Genomic DNA, 21,848 nt, shown 5'->3' with positions numbered 1-21,848 from the left:
TTATGGCTTGGAACGATTGCATTTATTTTTAGAGTCATTCTATAAGCGAGGCCTACTTAATTAAAAAATCTCATTTTTCTATACACAAGAGCTAGAAAAGTTTTATCTATATCATACAAATCATGAATCTGAAAACAAAAAACAAAACCTTGTTGTATATTCTCGTATTTTGAGTCAAATTGGATTGGTTAATTAAATTTATAGTCGCGACTTTTCTCGTTGAAGGGTCAGTGAAATCAGAGAGCGCTCACAGTCTGTAATTCTTCTCCTCCGATGCCAATGGTGACTCTTTTTTAATAAGACAAACCCGGGGGAGCCGGAATCCGCTACCATGGAGACTAAGTGATAAGCTGTTCTCCTGACCTGCAGAGTATCCTATCGGCCAGAAATGAGATGACTACCATTTTCCGATATTCACAGGATGGGACCTACCTATATCGACTTCCAAAAGAAAAGCAAAACGATCACTGAGATCTATACGACCTCGATTTTCAGAAAAAACCCGCTACCACTACAATCTACTGGCTACCAATTCCGTCGACGCTGCGACAAAATCAATTGAATCAGGCTAACTTTGCAGAGCTTTAGAAAACAATTTTCAGACAAGCTAAAGGAGCTGGAACACCGCTTGGTAAATTGTTGTAAATTTTGTTGGAATAAAGGAGATCTACAGCGCGGCTGATCCGAAAGAAAAAGACCAACATCAAGATAGTTCTTTGGAACATACATATATGTCGACTACAATTTTTATAATTTTTTATTATCAAAACTGTGATTAAATGTCACCTTATTAAGCATACAATGACACCAAAGTACCTATTCGTGGTAATGACAACACCCCACACACCCACAGAACTTCACGGACTGAGTGAACTGCCGACAACCGACGAACTTCGTTTGGAAACATGTGTCAACACCATGAACCTGAAATCGCAAATGGTGCAGCAACAGGCAATAGACCAACAACAGTAACAATTAAGCGGCCACAACAAAAATGACATTATTTAAAGTAGTTAAGACAACAGTAACAGCAACAAAAACAACTTGTGCAGCACGTATTCTAATTAGATTGTCAACAACACGAAAACAACCTCATTTCCAACAAATGTGTCCGCACATTAGCAAAAAGGACGAGCGGCAGCATTAAGCGCAAACTAAACAGCAGCAAAAACAACAACAAAAAAACCAACAAGCGTTGACGGTAAAACATTGTGACACAGCGCAGCAGCAGCAGGCGAAGCTAAGGTAGCAGCAGCAACGGCAGTTAAATCTGCATAAATGTTTTGTTAAGTTCATTAACATGGTTCAGGTTAATTACCCGGCATTTTCGGTCGCATGAGAGGCGCATTTCAAGGAAATAAGCCATTAACCATTAAGCAAAAGCGGCCCAAAAGTGTGCAAAAAGGCCGCGCAAATGGTGGGTGCACATATGCACCGCCATCTATACATGTGTTTATACATGCAACATGTGGCAAGTAGAGCAGGCAACCGGCACAGCTAGTGGGCATTGCATGGAGGCTGCTGATAAGCCAGCAATGACAGCCAGCTAGGCTGCTAGGGCAAAAACGGGCTGGCAAGTAGCTAGCAGTTAATAGGCAGCAGTCAGCATCAGCGGCACGATCATCATTGTCGGCATGAGCAAATGAGTAAAATCTTGGGACACAAGCGCAAACACAGCTAGCTATATGTAGCTTTTAGTCAATGTGGATATATGGCGGAGGCAACAATGGGTGCCATATGCACCACCAAAAGTCGATGCGGCAACATTTGCACCAGCACCAGCAACGACCTGGCCATTGAAACAAAAGCAGACAACAATAAATACACACATACATGCCGTACAGCGTTGCAGTGTTCAGTAAGTATAGTATTTAAGGATGTTGTCTCCTAAACGAGGCGCGCGTGAATAACTAATTTCAACGGAAAGCAGTGCTAGGCTTTTAACTTGCAACACAGCAACATTGCGCTGCAACTTGCTATTTAGACCAGAAACTATACTCTTACATATATTAGTCCACATACATACCTGCCGACAGACATGTGATTATAGGTGGAGACCCTAAACTGCTGCTCTAGGCAACATTTATCACCCACCATCAGAGGCGGTTGAGCAAAAGCGAAGAGCGCAGCAGCGCTGGCCAACGAAATGAAGCGGAGCAAACCAAACGCTTTGGAGCAAAAGGAAATCCATTTTCATGCCTGCCAAATAGCCAAATCGGTAGTGAATCAGGCAAGCAGGCGCGCAGTCGACCTGGTTGCAACAGCACAACTCAAATACATTTAAATTGCGCGCTCAAAGCTGAAAGATTTGCTCAGGCGTAGCGGCAAAGTTAATCGGTGACACGTCGCGTATAAATGAATACCGAGCGAATAGCGCATATGCCGCCGAACACACGTCGTTCGTATATGTGTGTCGCTGCCAATTCGTGAGACACAGAAAACACCTGATAATGGCCAACCCCAACTGAACCCCGTACCAAATACACATCCACCGCTATGAAGCTATGCCGAAATCAGCATTTGCCTATTCTTTTAAGCGGAGCGCAACTTAAAGACATCGCAGTGGTAGTTTTAAAAAATAATAAAAATTTAACTAAACAAAGGTATTGTAGCGCATTTAGCCACTAAGTGTTGTAGGTATTTTGTTCGCGCGCTCCGCCCAAATGAGCTGTAACGAATTGCTGCGAAATGAGATGATTTCAAGGAAGTCACAGGTAAACGGGGCACGCCAGCTTGACAGTGCGACCGCGGCACGCAAAGTAACTTGCCGCGCGCTAATTTACTCATACGTGCAACAAACTCACATTACTTAGTTGAAAGCGCAAATAACAAGATGAGACTAATTTGCCAGCGCAAGGAATTGTTGGAATCTACTTTTTCAGCAAAAGAACCTAGCAGTTTAGTGCAGAATTCCCGCAAATGTCACACTATTTCAACTTGACAATTGCTTGAGGGGCTTAAGTTCTTAATCCATATATGAGTTCTGAAAATTGGCTTACTTTAAAACCAGCTCGGAAGCGGTACAGTCTAAGAAAGTTTGCCAATATTTCCTCGCTTTGGTAAACAACTTTTTTCTTTGTATCATTTAATAGATCAGGAAACCCAAATTAGCAGCAACTCGGTCTGACGTATGAAACGACTTGGCGCATTTTACGTCCAGATCTTACATTGAAAACGTACCAATTACAGCTTGTGGAAGAACTGAAGCCGCTCGACCTTTCCAAGCAACATCGCTTCGCTCTATGGGCTCTTGAAAAGCACCAAGAAGATCCGACGTTTTCGAGCAAAATTTTGTTCAGCAAGGGCCCAGTTCTGGCGCAATGAGTATGTAAACAAATACATAAAATTGTCGCATTTGGGACGAAGAGCAATCTGAAGAGGTTCAAGAGCTGTAATTTCTTCCAGAAAAAAAAGTTTTTGTGTGGTTCATATTTCTTCAAAAATGACACCGGTGATATGATAACCGACTATTTGATGTCTGAAATTGAACCTCGTGATCTCGGCGACATTTGACATTCGACACTTCCCACAGATCGCATCAATCAATAGATTTATTGAGTGAACACTTGTTGTAAACGAGGGAAAGACATAGTATCTGGAGGTTATTTACAACGATTTCTTCCGTCTTCGGAACTACATCATTGTTGGCAGCTATGCATATAAAAAAGTTAGACTTTGTATATGGCGGAACCTGCATAAATTCCAAAAATCATCTAAGTCGAACGCATTATAGCTCTTACCAACAATGGGCTGCGTTGGGATCGATAAGCAATTGATAACCAGATCCGAAAATGAACAAACACGGATCATACCGACCCGAGATGAGAAAGCACTTAGAGCATTCGAGGTAACTGTTATTCGCAAGATGTTTGGTACCGTCCGCGTGGACGATTAATACCGAAGGAGATGGAACAACGAGCCGTACGACTACTGCTACGACGACATGGAGCTAGTTAAGAACATACAAATTCAACGAATACACTGGTTAAGCCATGCCATTCGCAGCCTCGCCATTCGCAGTGACGATACTCCAGTAAAATTCTTCTTCGACTCGAAACATACATACATAGGTGTATATTGGATGAACAATGAGCGCATAGCGACTTGTCTACACTTTGGATATACTGGCGTGATCTCGCAAAGAATAGAGTCAACTGGCGATGTTTTGTGCTCTCGTCTCAGACCGACCCACGGTTGCAGTGCCAAAGGAAAAGAAGAATCAAGGTCTTCAACAAATAATTGATAATACAAGCCCAAGCTCAAAGGGCTTCTGAGGATGAACTTTATGAAAAACTTTCTCTTATCAGGAACAAATTTTAAGGCTTTGTAACCAATCTTGTTAAAAAAAATGGTATTCAATTTCCCGGAAACAAGGACCGTACAAAGGTTTTGCGTACAACTTGGAGCAACTTTAAGTTGGAAACAACAGCCGTCTACTTTTTCCACGTGCCCAGCTCCACTCCACGTGTCAGAAATATCATGCTTTTAACGAAAAAACTGATCCCTTCTGAACTAAACACCACCTTTTTTGTTCCAGACCAGTGGGTACATTTCTTGTGCACACTTTTTATCTTTGGAGAAATCGAAAGCTCAAAAGAAAAAGTTGTGAAAAAGTGCGTACAAATGCTAGCAGAGAGAGAGAAAGGCATTTCTGCCAGCCGCAAGTGCAAAAGCACACGTGCGGGGGCTGTCATCGCTGTAACTGACGGAATTAGAATAATAAAATCACTACTAGGCATAAATTTATTAAATGACCCAGTTATTCACGTGCCGCAACGATGGCGCATGGGCATATTGCAACAGTGTGGGATGCCGTTAAAATCTACATACACCTTCTTTGCATAGTTGGTAGATATGTGAATGCGCATGCGCGTGTGCTACTTGGCGCATATCATCGTTTGCGACACATTGCGTGCCATATCGCGAGGGTTATCGCTTGGAATGTAAATTGACATTGGCAGATTGAACGTCAGGCATGTATGAGTTGTTGCCGCACAAGTGTGGCAAGTTGCGGCTACTATGGCGGCGGCGGCTATGGCTCCACCCAAGCAAGTGAACTAGGAAAGACTTTCTAAATGGAATGTAACGATTGCACGCCATTTACTATATGTGGCATGTGGCATGTGGCATATGGCATATGGCATGTTGCATGCCACAGTCATGTTGTGCGCATTAGTAAAAAATTAAACAAATGCAATAATTTGAAGCGAAAATATGCTAAATCGATTGCCATGGCGGACCAACCTTTCACAATATCACCGAACGGCATCACGAGAGCTATGTGGCTGCGAAGTGTGAGGTACGACGCCGCATATGTACCACACATACATACCAGCAAGTAGATGTGTTGGCCATATAAATAAATTTGACAAAAACGCGCGATCAATTTGAATGATTTGTTGCGACCAAATGCTACCGAATGCGCAGACAGCCTCGAGGCTCGGAAATGCGGCCACCAGCGACTGCCGGTCCGCCGCCTGCATAAATTAACGCTAGAGAGACACACTTCATGGCGCATTCGCCATAGACGCCAACACCGGCGGCCATGCCTGGCTAACAAACAACTGGCCGGAGGCGGTGGCGACCATTTCACTTTAATTAATACCTGGCTGCCAACACAGCAGCTGAAGCAAGAACAAGAGCTGAAAGCATTTGCTGCTACACTTTAGCGCACCGAGCTGTTCATCAGCTACCACCGTAGCCAATAATTGTCACTTGCGGCTGAGTGGCGGCGCCCACCAACGCCACTCCAGCACTCCAACGTCATCAGCATTGCCATCAACTAACCACCATTAGCATCCGCAATAGCAGCAACAAGTTTGTGCACATGCAACATGCTGCTGAATGTTGTGCCACAGTCCATTTGTCCACCGTGTGCGCCATTTGCACACATACTCGTATGTGTATGCATGCCACATCGTCACTCAGCCGCCACTCAAGCGCAAAGTCGGCACATATCTGTGTGTCACCAATGGCTGGCAGTCTGTCCGTCAGTCAGTCCGCCGGCTTTTTGTCTGCTTACAGTATTATTAGCGTTTCTTCGTTTTGTGGCAAAATCGTTTTTTGTGCCTGTCGCCTGGCAGCTTCTGTTGCAACTTCTGTTGCGGGCGCTTTTGCACATTGTAACTGCTGTTGGCGTTGTAATTGCTGTTGACAACTGGTGTTGACATGTTTCCGTGCACGCTGCACCATCATTTCTCTGCGCTGTGGTGGTGCCCCGTATGCGCGTCAGACGTGCATTCCGTTTGCTTGATCGCCCGATAGTCTGATTTTTTGGTATTTCGTCTATTTCGGGCATTTTGTCCTTTGCTGCGCCACACATTTGTTAGTGCTTATTTGCACTTATTTTGCACACAAGTGTGAATTAATGTCAAATACACTTTATCGTGATGAAATTGAGTTGTGTGTCGTATTAGCGAAGTTTATGGGGCTTTGTGTGGCAGTGATACAGTTAGAAAGAAGTAATGACATATAATATAAATGAAATTCAGGGAATTTTTCCAAGAGTACAAATTAGAATAACTATAATATTATTATTTTGTAGAAAAAAAGTTGAATTAAAACAACGCATAAATAATTAGACCTTAGTTTGACCTCAGATTATAGCTATCGACAGAGAATAATTTAAATTTATGAACTTACGGAACAGAATCATTTCGAGTATTTGTATATAGTGATAAAATCTAATACATTTTGGGTATTTCGCTCCTAGAGAAATGTCTCTTAGAATTGGAAGAATTTTTAAATAATTGACAGAGAAGAAAAATGAGATTCCGATAGAAGGAAATGCCAAAAAATCGAAGAGAGAATTAAAATTTTACATCTTAATGATCTCAGAGTTCTGTTTATATCTTTATAAGATATCTTCAATTATCATCAATAACACTAATCAACAAATCTGAAGGAAATATGAGAGACTGATGTGCTAAGCGGCATATATGCTATTTGAGGTGTCCTGGTTTCAAATTTGAGTTACAAAAATTTTTCCATTGCGTATAGCTATTTTTATAATTTCAGTAAATAGTGGGGGTTTGAAACCTACAACTCTAACTACAACACAAGAAATCCTACGAGTTAGAAAGCTACCCAAAATTAGCAAAAGACAGCCTCTAACATCAAAGTCGCGAAATTACAGTAAACTAGGGTAATTATCAGGGCGTATGAGAGATTTTCGAACGGAAAGAGTTTCAAAACTCTTTCATGAATGAAAAGAGATAAAAGTGTTGAACAGATTCACTTTATATGATTTCTCGAGGCAAAGTGTACTGCAAGTAGTCGCTGTATTATGGTAGTGGTTGCTATTGCTAAGCTTGTAATAATAGTGAAAGATTTCTCATAAAAGCTCATAACAAAGAAATTATATATAAATTTGCTGAACATTCGGGAGGCCTTGATTTATTTTGACCCACTGGTCCCAAAGATTTAAGAATAAATATGCAACGACGTAGGTATGGTTCATTCATGAAGGGGTAAAGAAAAAGGCAGTTTCGTTGACTTCAACTGAATTTGTACTAAAGTATTTTAACCTAGAAGCATTATTCGTACCACTATCATGAGATTGATATAGTAAATCTTAGATTTCACATTTGTACAGTTTCATTACCAAAATTGCTTGTATAGAAAAATGACAGTCGAGTTACTCAATGGGCTTATGGTGTATACTGGTGACAAAGTAATTTATAACTAGGCGATTTTTATGTAGAATATATAATTGTTTTTATATATGCACATATATACATATGTTTGAACCAGCTACTTATGTATTTTAGGTCCTGTATTTTCTATGTTAAAAATATTGTGTGTACTCACCAAAGTCTCACCAGTGCATAAATTTGCAATTGGTTTTCCTTTCAGTCAACTTCACTCATCCATTGCAACTAATCACACATGAATCAAAACAAAAAACACAAATGCAAAGGCAAAAAAACACAAAGGCATTGGCATTTCACTGATTTCTACAATTTCTAATTCATTTAAAAATTGAACTAAATCAAAAAACATCACCCGTTTGTAACCAGATTAAAAATTCTCAATGATTTTATTTTAATTTCTCACTTGTTTATATAAACGTACTAACGTTTTAAAAAAACGAGCAAATTGCACGAAAACGAACACAACCGAACCGAATGCATGGCCGCAGCAGCAGCGGCAATAAGTGTAATTATTCAACAAATCACAACATTTTAAGCACTTACAACTATTTCTGATGCTTTTATCTCACAATTTCTTTTATTTACTTGAAACCAATATTTATTTTCAATAAACTTCGACCTGATGTGCACTTTTTGTAAATTCTTTTAACACTTACTTTTAGATTTCAATTGACCTTTGCACACGCACTTTTGTTTACATCTGCCCACATATCAACTTCAGCAGCACTCTTCCACATTCCAATGAGAATACTATGTGATGACTGTGTGCATTGCTCTCACGCCGCTCACTTGTTTGCAGAAATATTGTTGTTTTGCTTAAATGAACCGTTCTCCTTCACCATTCTACTTATCAATGCTCATGAGTATGAGATGTGTTAATAAAGAACAAAATGCAGTACTGTTTGATTTTTTCCATATTGTATATTCAGAGGTTAGAGTAGTCTAGGATTAAAAAAAACGATATACTTGTATTAGACTTAAAGAACATTTTAGAGTTTTAAGAACATGAGTCAATGGAGAAAAAAATTATATATTAGGCTTAAAGTATGTTTTAGGGTTTTAGAAATATGGGTCAATGGTTAAAAAATGTTTTCCCAGCCTAATCCACTGCAATGTGAAAGTGTTCAAGGACAATAGTTTTTTTCTTCATCTGTTTATCAGTTTGCCTCAAGTGAATTAAATGAAGAAGATTGTTTAAAACTAATATCACATCTGATCATTGTATGAAAGGCATATAAAAAATTCAGAAACTTTAGTGCATCTCTATAGGTTGCTGACCACGCTAAAGGTACAGAAACTAGTAGTTGATCTCGGGTTGTTGACTTTAGTGAAGGTAAACTAAATGGTTTTTGACCACCGGTTGTTGATATCGCTAAAGGTAAACAGAAACATCATTGGCCTTACCAAAGGTAATAGCTCTATAGTGGTTGGCTAAAGGATAACAAAAACACCATTGAACTAATCAAAAATCATTGAACTCAGGGTTGCTGACCTGGCTAAAGGTAAACAAAAGTATCATTATCTCACCAAAGATTGCCTCCGGGAGGAGGACTTCGTCAAATGTAAAAACACATGCACAAAGAATCCTTGACCTCGTGAAGGGTCACCTTAAGGTTATTGACTTCGCTAACGGTAAAAAGGGTCTTCACTTCTTGGTTGTGGAAGTGGCTAGAGGTAAACGAAAGAGTCATTGGCCTCCGACCGGGTCGTTGGAGGGAAACAAATAGATTTTATACAATAAATTATCACATGTTATGCATTAAGACGCTATAACCGATAACAATGTAATCTTTTCTAAAGAAATCTTATATTATGAAACAAAATACATAAGAATAAATAAGAATCTACTGCCGAAATTAATATAAATCTGCTTTTGAGTGACACAATGATGCCGAGGTCAAGAGTGCACATGGCAATACAAAAACAAACAAATACAAATAACAAATCGAAAAAGTATGAAAAAATAAAAGGAAAAAATAGTCAAAATATACACACCGAAGTTGAGCTGAAAAGAGTGCTGGGTTCACACACGTGATCATGCCATAAAAAGGGTTTTGTAGAGCGCGCACCTTAGTTTTCGTGTGTGTTTTCATTTGCCTGCTTGATGCTCGCCTAGTTTTCACAAATGCTTATTTGTTTGGTGGTCAAGATCACGTGCATATGCTGCGCCATGCCATGCAGGCCGGCAGCGTGAGCGTGAGAGCGCATTGCCATTCGCAGCAAAAAGCATGTGCTACCAAAAATGGAATGTGTTTGGAAAATCGGGAAAAAGGCTACCACAATGGTGTCTTTCTTTCTCGTCTTCTTTTTTACTTGCAGCATAGAATGAATTAATTTACCGTAATTTTAGTTGCTTAAATACACAAATTAAATACATATGCGATTGGTGCCCCTGCCACAAGTCAATTCTACAAATATTTGTAATATGACTGCGGCGGTTACGCCCACACTCTTCAAACCGTTTGCATCGTAAACAACTTAACATGCTTGCTAGCTTTCTTTCTTCTGCTTGGACTCACTTAAAACGCCCACCGCTATGTGATTTGGCAGCCAACTCCAGTCAGGTGTTGTTTTACTAATTTGCGGGCGCCTTTACAAAGGCAATGCAGATAAAAATATACATATTCATGTAAGAGGAATGGTCATCTACGACTTCAGGCAGTACATGTAGACTAATTTACTATTGGCCAATTTGTTTTCAGCAAATACCCAATACAGTAATCGATCCATTAATTACAACTTGTATGCAATTGGCATCTGTGAAGAGCTTTAAAGATATCAATAAGTCAATAAAATAAAATGTTTATTGACGGAAGCTGTTTGTTATGAAGTATAGTGCGAGAGAAATACAAGTTCGCGGTGTTACAATAGTCTTGGAGTTATACATACACACCAACTAAGGAAGTTCGATAAGCTAGAAAAAGAATGCATCCGACAAATTATTTGGCAAGGCTAAGATATCATAACGAAACTTCATTTGTTTCTGATTTAAACAGAACTTTTGAGAGCTTTTATGGCAGCTTATCGGCTGATTGATAACCAATGAAATTTCTTCGGAAGAAATTGGAAAAGGCAAGTCAGAAGGTTGGACTCTAAGGCTTAAGAGGCTGATTTAAACAGAACCCTTGAGAGCTTTTATGGAAGCTAATCAGCTGATTGATAGGCACTGAAACATTTTTGGAAGAAATTGAAAAATGCAAGTTAAAAGGCTTGACTTTAAAGCTTAAATGACTGTTTTAAACAAATCTTCTTGAGAGCTTTTATTGAAGCTCATCAGCTGATTGATGGCCACTGAAAGTTCTTCGGAAGAAATTGGTGAAGGATAGCCAAAAGGCTTTCCTCTAAGTATTAAAGTTCATACCACACTTTCCTCACCTTTGGTTTTCAACTTTTATACAACTTAAAATAATGATAGCTTAATAAAACACTAAAAGCCAAAGCTCTAAAACATCTTATGAAAATGAACACATATTTTGATTAAGTTTTGTTTTATGTGATATGAATCAGTGACCCCAAAACTCAATGAGAATTTCATAACATTAACAAGAGGGTTACAAATTCCTATACCTTTTAAAGCAAAATTACTGTTTACCATATAACCAACACAAAATCAGCGCCTCCTAACGGCACCACGATTGCCCCATTTACTCCCTGAAGGTTCTGGTCATCGTTTTCAAGGTTAGATCTTCATCTGTACGTACCTCATCTTTTGTATTCTCCTTTAACAAAGTTGGAATACAGTACACTACAGTTACAATGAGAAACTAACAGGCGAATCACGTTCCGCTAAAATAATCGATATTTAGTAAATTTACAACAACAGGAACAATAACATAACCACGATCGACGATCAATCACTTAAGGAACAACAGCTCAACTTTTATGATGGAAAAATTGGTCTAACAATAATATTTATAAATCATAAAGACAGACATATAAAAAGTTCTTGTTGTTGTTGGTTTTTATTATAAATGATACACACATACATACATAGATATATCGCCACAGCGATTGCCCTTTGCACCCGAAGCCTGCGCTGATAGCGCCGCAGTGCAAATTTGTTGAGATTTTCGGCGGTGGGTGGTCTTCAACATCTCTGTTTCCGCGGCTACCTGGCAGGCGGTGTCGGACTGATTTTTCACCCGTGCACCAACATACATATCTATAAGTTTTTACGTATGTTTACAAACAACAATATTTAGACTGCAATTTTTGGGTTTTTTTGGCAACCGAAAATTTCCGCTCACTCAAGACAACTACTGGAGCAGCAACAACAACCGTTAGATTTATAATTTTCGTGCAATTAAAAAGTAACCAGTTATACGCGGCATGCAACAGCCGGTCGTGTACCGTTACAGTTGCAAGTGGCATATTGAAATTTGACCAGAAAACAAAAACAATATGCCTGCAACAAAATCAAAATAAGACACCACCCACCGCTGAGTGTGACTGGCTGGAAATGGCTGCAGATTGTCGCTTTTGCCTTACTTTGGCAGCGAGTGCCACTGCCACCAGGATGACGCAATGGGGTGCCACAGCCACAATAAATAATGGCTGAAAACTAAATCATGGCAAAGACTGTGGACAAACAAACCGCGACGGCGGCTAAATATAGAGCAACTTCGTAGACACACAGCAAATACTGTTGGCCCACCAGCAAGCGCCAGGATCAAGTGGCGCACTGGCACATTTTGGGTGTGGCCGACGGCTGTTGCCTTACAACCTTCCCGCCAGCTACCCTATATTGCGGTCGGTGGCATAATTTTCCATATCCAAAGCAATTGACATTTGTCTCTCGACAGCAACAGCACACGTGCGCATTGTCAACACACGCAGCAACATGTTGCTAAAAGCCCGTTACGCTGCCGCCAGTTGATTATTTCTGGTTCAGCAAAGTGCGAAATGTATAACACAAACAAATAAAAAGTGAGCAACAAAAATTGCTGCCACTCGGGTGAGTCATTTCGCCGTTATGCCGCATGCATGCCCTAATGCATGATTCTGTGAAATCAGAGACCACTCATACATGCATTCATATGCGACCGTGCAACATTATTGCTTTCTGACATCCGAATTGTTGTCAACATCTTATTTGAGAAATTGTGACATGATTGATTTTCCATGTCATGACACATTGCCGCCGTCACCGTCCGCAGCCGCATTGAGACTTTCTAAAATATTTCACTCAAAATAATCACCGCATTCCTAAGCCATACGCAAGTGCCCGCGTACACTCACATACACACAAAGTGATGTATTCGAGGGCGGTCCGATGAGTACTTAGCCTACAAAAGAAGAACGAAAATTTTCGAAAAATGACGATTTCTACCTCAATAAAGGCTCGTGTTAGCTCAATGCGCTTGATTAGGCCAGCTACTTCTGGAGATAAGCAAAATAAGCATCCATGGTGGGTACAACTTTCTACCCGACAAGCAACTTTTTCCAGTAGAGAATAAAAAGCCTTTTAAGAGCCTTGCAGCAGCTTAGCTCTTCTCAAGGTAACCGATATAGATCACACCTTGTAGCTCTCCGAAAACTGTGGCCGATAGGATTGTCTTCCCCTTCTTTGGAGCAGGTTCGGTAGCAGAAGTCTACAGTTTCGACTATTCCTTAGTATTGTGCGATGCAGTAGATCAATGTTTCATTGGTGGTCAAAAAATGCCAAACGGGGAAGTGCTTTCAACCATTCCACCGAAAACTTTCCCGTGTTCAGTTTTTCATGCAAGATGTGGATCGAATCACAGACCTGCCAAGATAAAATTGAGAGTCCGAGACTGAAATTATGACATGATAGTGGCGTCAGCCAAGTGGCACTGAGTCCAAGTACTTATTGAACCATTCTCTCATCTTTATTTCATATATACTTTTTCTTTGTATATCCATGTGTTCTATGCGTATTCGCTTTTAAGTTCATTTTCCATCAGCGTGATCCATCAGCCAGTGTTCATTCTCATCGCTTGACTGCGCATGTCCAGCTTAGCTGCGTGGCTTTGTGGCAACTGCCTTACGTGCTGCCACATTGTCTCCTTCGTCAATGTGCGGCATCGTATGCTTCTTACGGACTTGTGTTTTGTTATTTTTTCTTTGCCTACCACTACTTATGGCGCTGACCCAGTATCGGCGCAGCTTCAAAGGCGTCCAACAGTTTACACTCAAAGTAACACATATGTGCGCCCAAGTACGCTAACGTTTTTAGGTTGATGAGGAGTTAGATTTACAAAAAACGCTGATTTACCCAATGGGAAATGTTATGGAATTTGGTAAGGATCTAAGTTATTCTTCTTCTTCTTCAATTAATTATCTCCTACTATGAATTGGTTATCAGAGAGGTCGAGCACATTAAGCCTTAATTTGATACAGAACGTACTACCTTGATGAATGATTATTTCCACTTATGAGTTCCCAACATTTTACTTAAGATTCCGTCCATCATTTCAACAACAGGCGGTTATACTTTCCTGGGCTACATAGCTAACTGTACGTCCAAGGCAATTAATGGAGTGCTTAGTGTCTTTAATAATTGAATCGAACTAATTTGAGATACAACTGGAAACAGTATATCCCATAAATCTGCAAGAAAGGACACAAGCATCCAAATACGAGTATAGTACTATTTTCAACGGATCAGAGCCGCGATATTCTTTTGCGGTTCAACACTAAACGGTTGGACCTCGCGTGAGCTCGGTCATCATGGATCAACAACAAGCACTTCGTGGCTGACAGCTCTACTTTCGATCGACAAGCGGTTTAGGTAAAGTTGACTCTTACAAAGTGAGGTAGAAACATATATACACTTTTTCCTCGACTATCCAGCTTTGGCTGGACTGAGGGTGAAATATTTTGGATCTCATACCTTCGAAGAAACTGGAAGTTTCAAAAATCTTTGCTGATTCATAGGAATCCACATGTAACATAGTAGTTTTTCGTATTACAAAGAACCGGGATGTCAACGGTCGAAAATAGTATGAGACTTGTGATCTCCGGCGGCTCTAAACCGTACTTAATCTAACCTCTGTTGAAAAGGGAAAACGCAAGAGTTCCTAAATTTTGATGAGACAAAAGCTCAAGGTTTCAAACCCAATTTAATTTCCTACGTGGTGGAATATTGACAGTACATATGAAGATATATATTTTTTCACAATGGACGATGGACGTTGGTGAGACACACGTTTGAAATGCTCAAGAAAATTGAATATGTCGGTACCCCCAAATACGTGTACCAATAAAAACTACTAACATTACAATAAAATTTCGCTCAAGAGGTCAACGGTGAATGCTGCGCATTGAGATGCAGAGTTGTTGGTATAAGTCGATGGATGGATGGATGGCTGGCTGGGCGTCTGGGTGGCTGGATGCATAGCCGAATGAAAGCGTTAAGTTTCCTTTTGATGGAATTTGCAATTCGGCTATAAAATTAAAACAAACAGCAGCCGCAGTAACAGCCGATAGATAGATCAATAAATCAATTGATGCACCACACTTTGAGTAGTGAAACTAAGCTTATTCGTAAAAACTCCACTGGCGTAGCTTAGCTGCCTATTTTGGTAAGACGCAAAAGTGGAGTAAAAGGGCAATAAAGTGTAATTGAAATTTATCGTGTTGTATTGTTATTAAATGTTGTTGTCGGTGTTGTTGTGCGGCTATACGCTATAAATTGCTGGCTTTAGAAACAAAAAGGCAAGTAGCATTGTTGTTGTTGCATACATGCACTCATACGCATGTTTATTTGTTCTACTTACTTCGCAGCGCCAAATATGGGATATTCATTGTTGTTTTTTGTTTTTGTATTGAACTGCTGATTGGTTGCTTATGGCGATTTTAGCTGCCCGGTGAAAATGGTTGGGTGGGTGGCTTTGGCTTTAGAGCTTCTGTTTTTGGCTTTTATTTCTCTTATCGCTACTTTGGTGAGAAATTTTTGATCGTGAAATCTGATAACTGATAAGCAATTTGGTAGATTACACGATAAATTTGAAGATTACTTGCCAACATATTAGGGAATCGAAGCAATGTGGGAAATAGAGCGAGTTTGAGGAGGAATACAAAAGAAAATATGAAAGTAGAATGAATTAAATAATAAAATAAAATAAAATAAATTAAAATAAAATTAAATTAAGTTAAATAAACTAAAATAAAATAAAATAAATAAAATGAATAAAACGTTAATGAAAACACAATGTCTTTCACATAGCAGGTCAATTGAAAAGTCCCCGGCCTTTGTTCTTTGCAATAAAAAAGACCACAGTTTTGGCGATCATAACTCTAAAATTTCTTCATAGCCAGCATTCTTCCGAGATTTGAGAACAGGAAATAGTCACGGAAATAGGTGAAGGGAGCCTGATCTAGAGAATACGGTGGATTCAGAAGCAATTCGAAGCCCATTTCATGTATTTTTGCAATAACTTTCCCTGCCTTGTGTCAGGATGCATTGTTTTGGGGAAACAACATTGTCTTTTTTTCAGATCCGGCCTCTTTTCGGCGATGTAGTCTCTCAAACGGTCCAATAACGCTAAGTTGTAGTCGCTGTTGATGACCCTTCCTTTTTCAAGGTAGTCAGTAAAAATTATTCTACGCGCATCCCAAAATTCAGACCTCATAACTTTGCCAACCGACTGTGGCGTTTTTCATGCTTTTGAGCGCGTTAATCGTATACAGTTCACTCGGATGATTGTCGATTGGACTTCGGAGTGAAATGATGGATGCATGTTGCCGCAAAATCTCGGGTCTATTACGCTTGAACATCTCCAAAATCTGCTTCGAATCACTAACCCGCCGTGGGTTTTGGTAAAAAGTGAGCTCGTGCGGCACCCACTTTGCACAGAACTTACTCATGATATGATGTGAATGATATGGATGTATACAATCAGTTGACATTAGCAGATACTATAATTATGTTCTGAACCTTTTTTATATTTACGTCGGTAACAACCTCTTCGGTGCTTATTTCACGACGTCTAAATTTTGCATATCAATCCTTGATGCTGATTTTCCTCGAAAACTCGTCGTCAAGCCAAGTTTTTGCTCCAACTGTATTTTTTCCCTTAAAAATTCTAATATTTTATACCTTTTATCCATTTTTTCAAAATAACAAAATTTGCTTCCCTCAAAATAAAATAATTCACAAACTAATGATCCGACAGCTGTCAAATTTATACACGCGCCTTTTGAAGGTTAAGGCTAAATAAAAATCATATGTATTTAATTCTAGTGGCGCCATCTATATGTCAGGCCAGGGACTTTTCAATTGACCTGTTATATTAACATGACTTTCCCAGAACTTGATTTTGATCGCTCAGTTTGTATGACCTAAATACTATAGTAGTCGGATCTGAACAATTTTTTTGGAGTTTGTACCTTTCTCTTGAATAGTTCTCTATGCTGAACTTGGTGAAGATATCCGGTCAAGTAAAACAAGTAGGATTTGAGTTTGATCGATCAGGTCATATGGCTATGGGAGTCCGATATCGACGGTTCCGACAAAGGAACATCTTTTTTGTGGGAGAAAAAGACGTGTGTGAAATTTCAATCGATATTACAAAAACTGAAGAACTAGTTCCTGTATATACAGACAGAAGGGATATGCTTAGTAATTTTGTGTCCGATTTAAACACAGTTTTTTCAGTTATTTTGGTTTCTTTTTAATAAAATTGCCAAATATTTTAAAGCGCACTTTTCAAATATGTGTGTTAGGGTTTTTAAATGCATTTTCTAGTATGCCGCGGCCTGTGTGGAAAGGTAACGTCAAAAGTAGATCGACAACTATACACCAGTAGCACACAAGTAGTACACAATAGATATTAAAAAATAATAATTTACTCTAATACTCGTAGAAACGTCAGTCAACAGTAACTGTGTCAATAATTATTTCACTGCTTAGAAGTTTTAGATCTTACCATATTTTCTTATCCTACTAGCTATTAAAACCTTTTTAAGATTAGCTGTTATTTCACCTTAACTATTAATTACAAAATATTTCTTCGTTTAATTTTTACTTTAATAATAAAAAATCCTACTTACATTAATATGCATTTCATTTTATTTACTTTGCTTTTTTATGCACAAAGGTTTTGCGAAAATAAAAATTGTTTGTTCGATTCATCAATTGATTTTATGAATTGAGACCGTCAGTCACCGGGTCGCTTTAAAATTGGGAGTGGACAAGCTGAAGTGTACTGAAAATGCATTTTCTTATCATTAAATTTTTAAGCATAAGACTTTTTATCACTATCTTGCAATTTTATTATAAAATATATCGAAAAGTGATCAATCAAATCGGTAGACATATTTTTCAACTGGTTTATTTTCAGCTTCAACTGATTTGGTTGGAAGATTACGTATATGGGAGAAATAAGAGATTTAATTATATATTTTATAAAAAGTGTTAATTGTAAGGCAACCTTTGATGAATTTATGAAAATAATTTTTGAAAAAAATTTAGTTCTTTCAGAGTATCGGTGTAAAATGCTCGTTTAGAGCTCAGGCGGTGCACAATAGAATCCATTAGTAACGATCATATTTTCCAATACACGAATATATTATAGTCTTTTTAATATCAACTAAGTATAATTTAACGATTAATCGGAAACAGGTCGTCGATTAAGCTGCACACGCCTTCTTTTTTTCTATCTAGATATAAACAACAACGATGGGAGCCTCATCGATTATAAAATTTGTGACATTTTTGTTTATAAATACAACAAATATTTAAATGATAAGAAAAAATCGATAACAAGAAGTATATAAAAGCGGTGAACTTGAGAAGTGCTGTATATTTTGTTTCAATTGTTAAGAGCAACGGTTTGAAGGTGAGTGAATTGAATAAGTAAATTCACACAGCAACACTTAATAGCACTTTATTTTCTTCTTCTTGCGCCGCAGCAAAAACTGAAAATGTTAAAGACTACTCTATTACTAGCGCTATGCGCAACTTTAGCCGCGGCCGATTTGCAGCGCATACCGATCTATAGGAATCCCAACTACCAGAGAACACCCGAAAACTCGGCAGCCGAGGCGGAAATCGTGCGCGCCAAATATGCGCTGGACGCAGTCACCACCACCGCCAATGCCAGTGTAGGCCATGAACCACTGACCAATCAAGCGAACAAGCAATATTATGGACAAATTACGATCGGCACACCGCCACAGGATTTCCTCGTGTCCTTCGACACCGGCTCTTCCAACTTGTGGGTGCCTTCGGTCAAATGCAGCGCCTGCAGTCAAACGTGTCTCAGTCACCAAAAATACAACTCTAGCGCGTCCAGCACCTACGTCGCCAACGGTACAGGCTTTTATATGGACTATAGTCAAGGCGGCGTAGTTGGTTATCTTTCACAGGACACGGTACGCGTGGCTGGTATAGTTGTGGAGAATCAAGTTTTCGCCGAAATCGTAACTGAGGTTGATGACTCGTTTACTCAACTGGGTTTTGACGGTATCTTGGGCATGGGCTTTCCAACGCTCGCTGTGGACGATGTTACGCCAGTGTTCAACAATATGTGGTCGCAAAAGTTGCTGGAACAGGAAATATTCTCATTATATTTCGCAACAAATGGCTCGTCCGTTCAGGGTGGTGAACTTATATTGGGTGGCTCAGACACATCGCGTTACCAAGGCAACTTGAACTATGTGCAAATCACGAAGAAAGATCGTTGGCAAATCAAAATGGATACCGTGCAATTCGGTGAACGCTTGTTATGCAAGGATGGCTGTGAAGCTGTTGTAGATACTGGCAGCAGTGTAATACTTATGCCTGATGGTGCTTACAAGCTTTTCATGGAAGTTTTTGAAAATTCCTCACAATCTTTGCCGGATATGGTATTTGTGATTGGCGGCACGATCTATGCACTTCCTTCAAATCTGGTTGACGTTCAAAAGAGTACCACTGATTATTGGATTTTAGGAGATTCTTTCTTGAGTGGCTTCTATACCGAATTCGATATGGCCAATAAGCGTATTGGTTTGGCAACGCTGGCTTAATTGTTTGAATAGTGATTTTGTGAAGATATTGTTTGGGATCCCAAGTAAATTTAAATGATAAACTGTATAAATAAATGATATTTTTTGCATGTTGATTCTGACTTCGACTAATGACTACCGGTTAGATATATCAAGAGATATGTATGTAATAGCTTTTGGGGATTTGAATGAGTCTCTCATCCGAGGCAGTCGATTAGTTTTCATCGGTAGCCTTTTTTACGTGGCGGGTCCCAAGCCCAGCGCACAACCCTGTAGAGGGGATGTTTCGTCTTCTCATTTTAGCTCGCTTTCAAATGTTCTTTCGCTACCCAAAGGATACTTAGTCTAGGACCGGAAGTTGTGAGCTACTTCAGCCATATGTAAAAGAATCATTTCTGGCCACACCCAATGGCTATCAGAAAACTTTCCTAACTTGCGTGGCCCTCTACACCTGACCGCATCCTCCCTCGCCTATAATCACGTAAGCGATGTCTACGCCAGTAAAGAAGAAGGCTTTGAATGAGTTGCTTGAAAGCTTGGAAGAGCTCCACGGCTAAGTTTACTATTAATATAACTGAATCACAAGAGAAAAGTTAAGTTAGTGCAAGGTTGCTTTACAAGTCTTGCCAAACTGTTCAAACAACTGGTCTAGTTTGTTCGATTCACTACTCTCCAATCGGAGATTCTTAAAATAATTGTTACACATTACAATATATTTTTATTTGCGATATTAAGTACTCAAATATCTTACGAAGAATAAGATATCTGTCTTTCAAACCACCAAGCACATATCTATATCTTTATATAAAAACTTACATATTCGTATTTTTTTGCCTGCTAACTGGCGAACCACAGTGATTTCGCAGCCATTACGCCCAAAACTCGCTAGCAAATCCATCAAGCCGTCAGCCTCAGCTGTCGCGGGTAATGTGCAGCACCGTCTGCGAGTTGGCGAGACAGATGGTGAGCACAGTTGAGCCACATTTGTACAGGTTGTTGGATCCGCTGTAAGCTTTAGACTTATGTCTTTCTTATCGAAGTTGTTTTGTGCTCGTTCGAGCTATTACTTACACACAATAGACGCAATAGACGAGAGAATCTGAAATCGTGATTTGCGGTTTAAATGATTTAATCTAATTCTACATTTCATTTGTCGGGGAAAAAATTATTTGAAGTGATTTGTATAATTTCGTGGTTGCACTTGATGCGAGCGATGACTTACGCTGCTCGTTTTCTCGCTCTACACCTCCTCCAACAACACCAACTACATGCAAGCTCAGCTAAACATATCTATAAGCCAAGCTTGAATGTGCTTGTCTTTATACTTTAATGGCAGCAACAATGTTGCGCTGAATTTTTTTGTTTTTTTTTTCGAAGAAATAAAAGAAGCAGAAGGATTAGGAAAACGTGGGGAGCTGCTTGTCAGTGTTGCACGTTAATTAGCTCAAACGTTTCAGGTGTAGCAATCGCCGCAGGTTGTTTTGGGTTTGGTGCGCTGGTTTGCTTGCTGGCTTGATTCGTTGCTTGGGAAGGCGGCAACATAGCCGGCAGGGTTCTCTCACAAGCATTTTGGCTAGCTTTGTAGATTTGTAAAAGATTTCGAAACATTTTAAGGCGCATATGGCTTAATTGTAAGCAACATTTTTTCGACTTGTTTGTAGAAAACAGTGCTGCAGCGCCGTTATTGCATGGAAACCATGACGTTCCTCACGAGTGAGTTGTAAAAGCAACGAAAGTATGCATGACTTTCTTCTCGATTTTGATTGTTTGACATATCAGCTCATAGCTAATTAATGTGTTATATGAATTGAGGTATTTTTAGGAGTGATTTGTAAATGATATGGGAATTTTTGTTATTTCTTGCGGCGTTAAATTTGTGTAAAGAGTTGGAGTTTTGAACAAAAACGACAGACACATCGACCAAAATTTCGAATTTTAATAATAATTTAAATTTTTAATATAAAAGCATGTATTTTCAGTTAAACAATAAACATTTTGAAATTTGTTTTCTGCCTACTTAATTGATTTTATTAGTTGCCGTTGGTATCGAATTGAACATATACATATGTATATGTTTCACACCAGCTGTTCACTTACTGACCACTATCAATAATAAATTAACATTAGAGACCCCTCTTTTGATGACTACCCCCGCAAACGTGTTAAGGATTACGATTTAAGATCATGCACCTGGAATGTCCGGTCCCTTAATTGAAAAAGTGCCGCTGCCCAGCTGGTTGATGT

General features: G+C 39.3%; 1 protein-coding gene and 1 long non-coding RNA gene across 2 annotated transcripts in view; one reads left to right on the top strand and one right to left on the bottom strand.

The window, feature by feature from the left end:
• Nucleotides 1-7,754: 7,754 nt before the first annotated feature.
• Nucleotides 7,755-21,848, bottom strand: part of LOC125775774 (uncharacterized) — a 45,775-nt gene continuing 31,681 nt past the window's right edge. The window contains exon 3 of the long non-coding RNA XR_007421374.1: nt 7,755-8,594. This is a non-coding gene — a long non-coding RNA (uncharacterized LOC125775774). The remainder of the gene's footprint in view (nt 8,595-21,848) is intronic.
• Nucleotides 18,365-19,718, top strand: LOC105230792 (lysosomal aspartic protease). Its single transcript, XM_011211771.4, has 2 exons — nt 18,365-18,454; nt 18,528-19,718. Exon 2 carries the CDS (start codon nt 18,540-18,542, stop codon nt 19,623-19,625), a length of 1,086 nt encoding a protein of 361 aa, XP_011210073.2. The 5' UTR covers nt 18,365-18,454; nt 18,528-18,539; the 3' UTR covers nt 19,626-19,718.

This window comes from Bactrocera dorsalis, chromosome 1 (genome assembly GCF_023373825.1).
Source record: "Bactrocera dorsalis isolate Fly_Bdor chromosome 1, ASM2337382v1, whole genome shotgun sequence".
Classification (NCBI taxonomy): Eukaryota; Metazoa; Arthropoda; class Insecta; order Diptera; family Tephritidae; genus Bactrocera; species Bactrocera dorsalis.
Note: the sequence above shows the minus strand (reverse complement) of the source record. Positions and strands in the feature narration are given on the sequence as shown.

Coding starts and splice junctions, on each gene's coding strand:
- LOC105230792 (XM_011211771.4), top strand. CDS start 18,540: ATGTTAAAGACTACTCTATTACTAGCGCTATGCGCAACTTTAGCCGCG.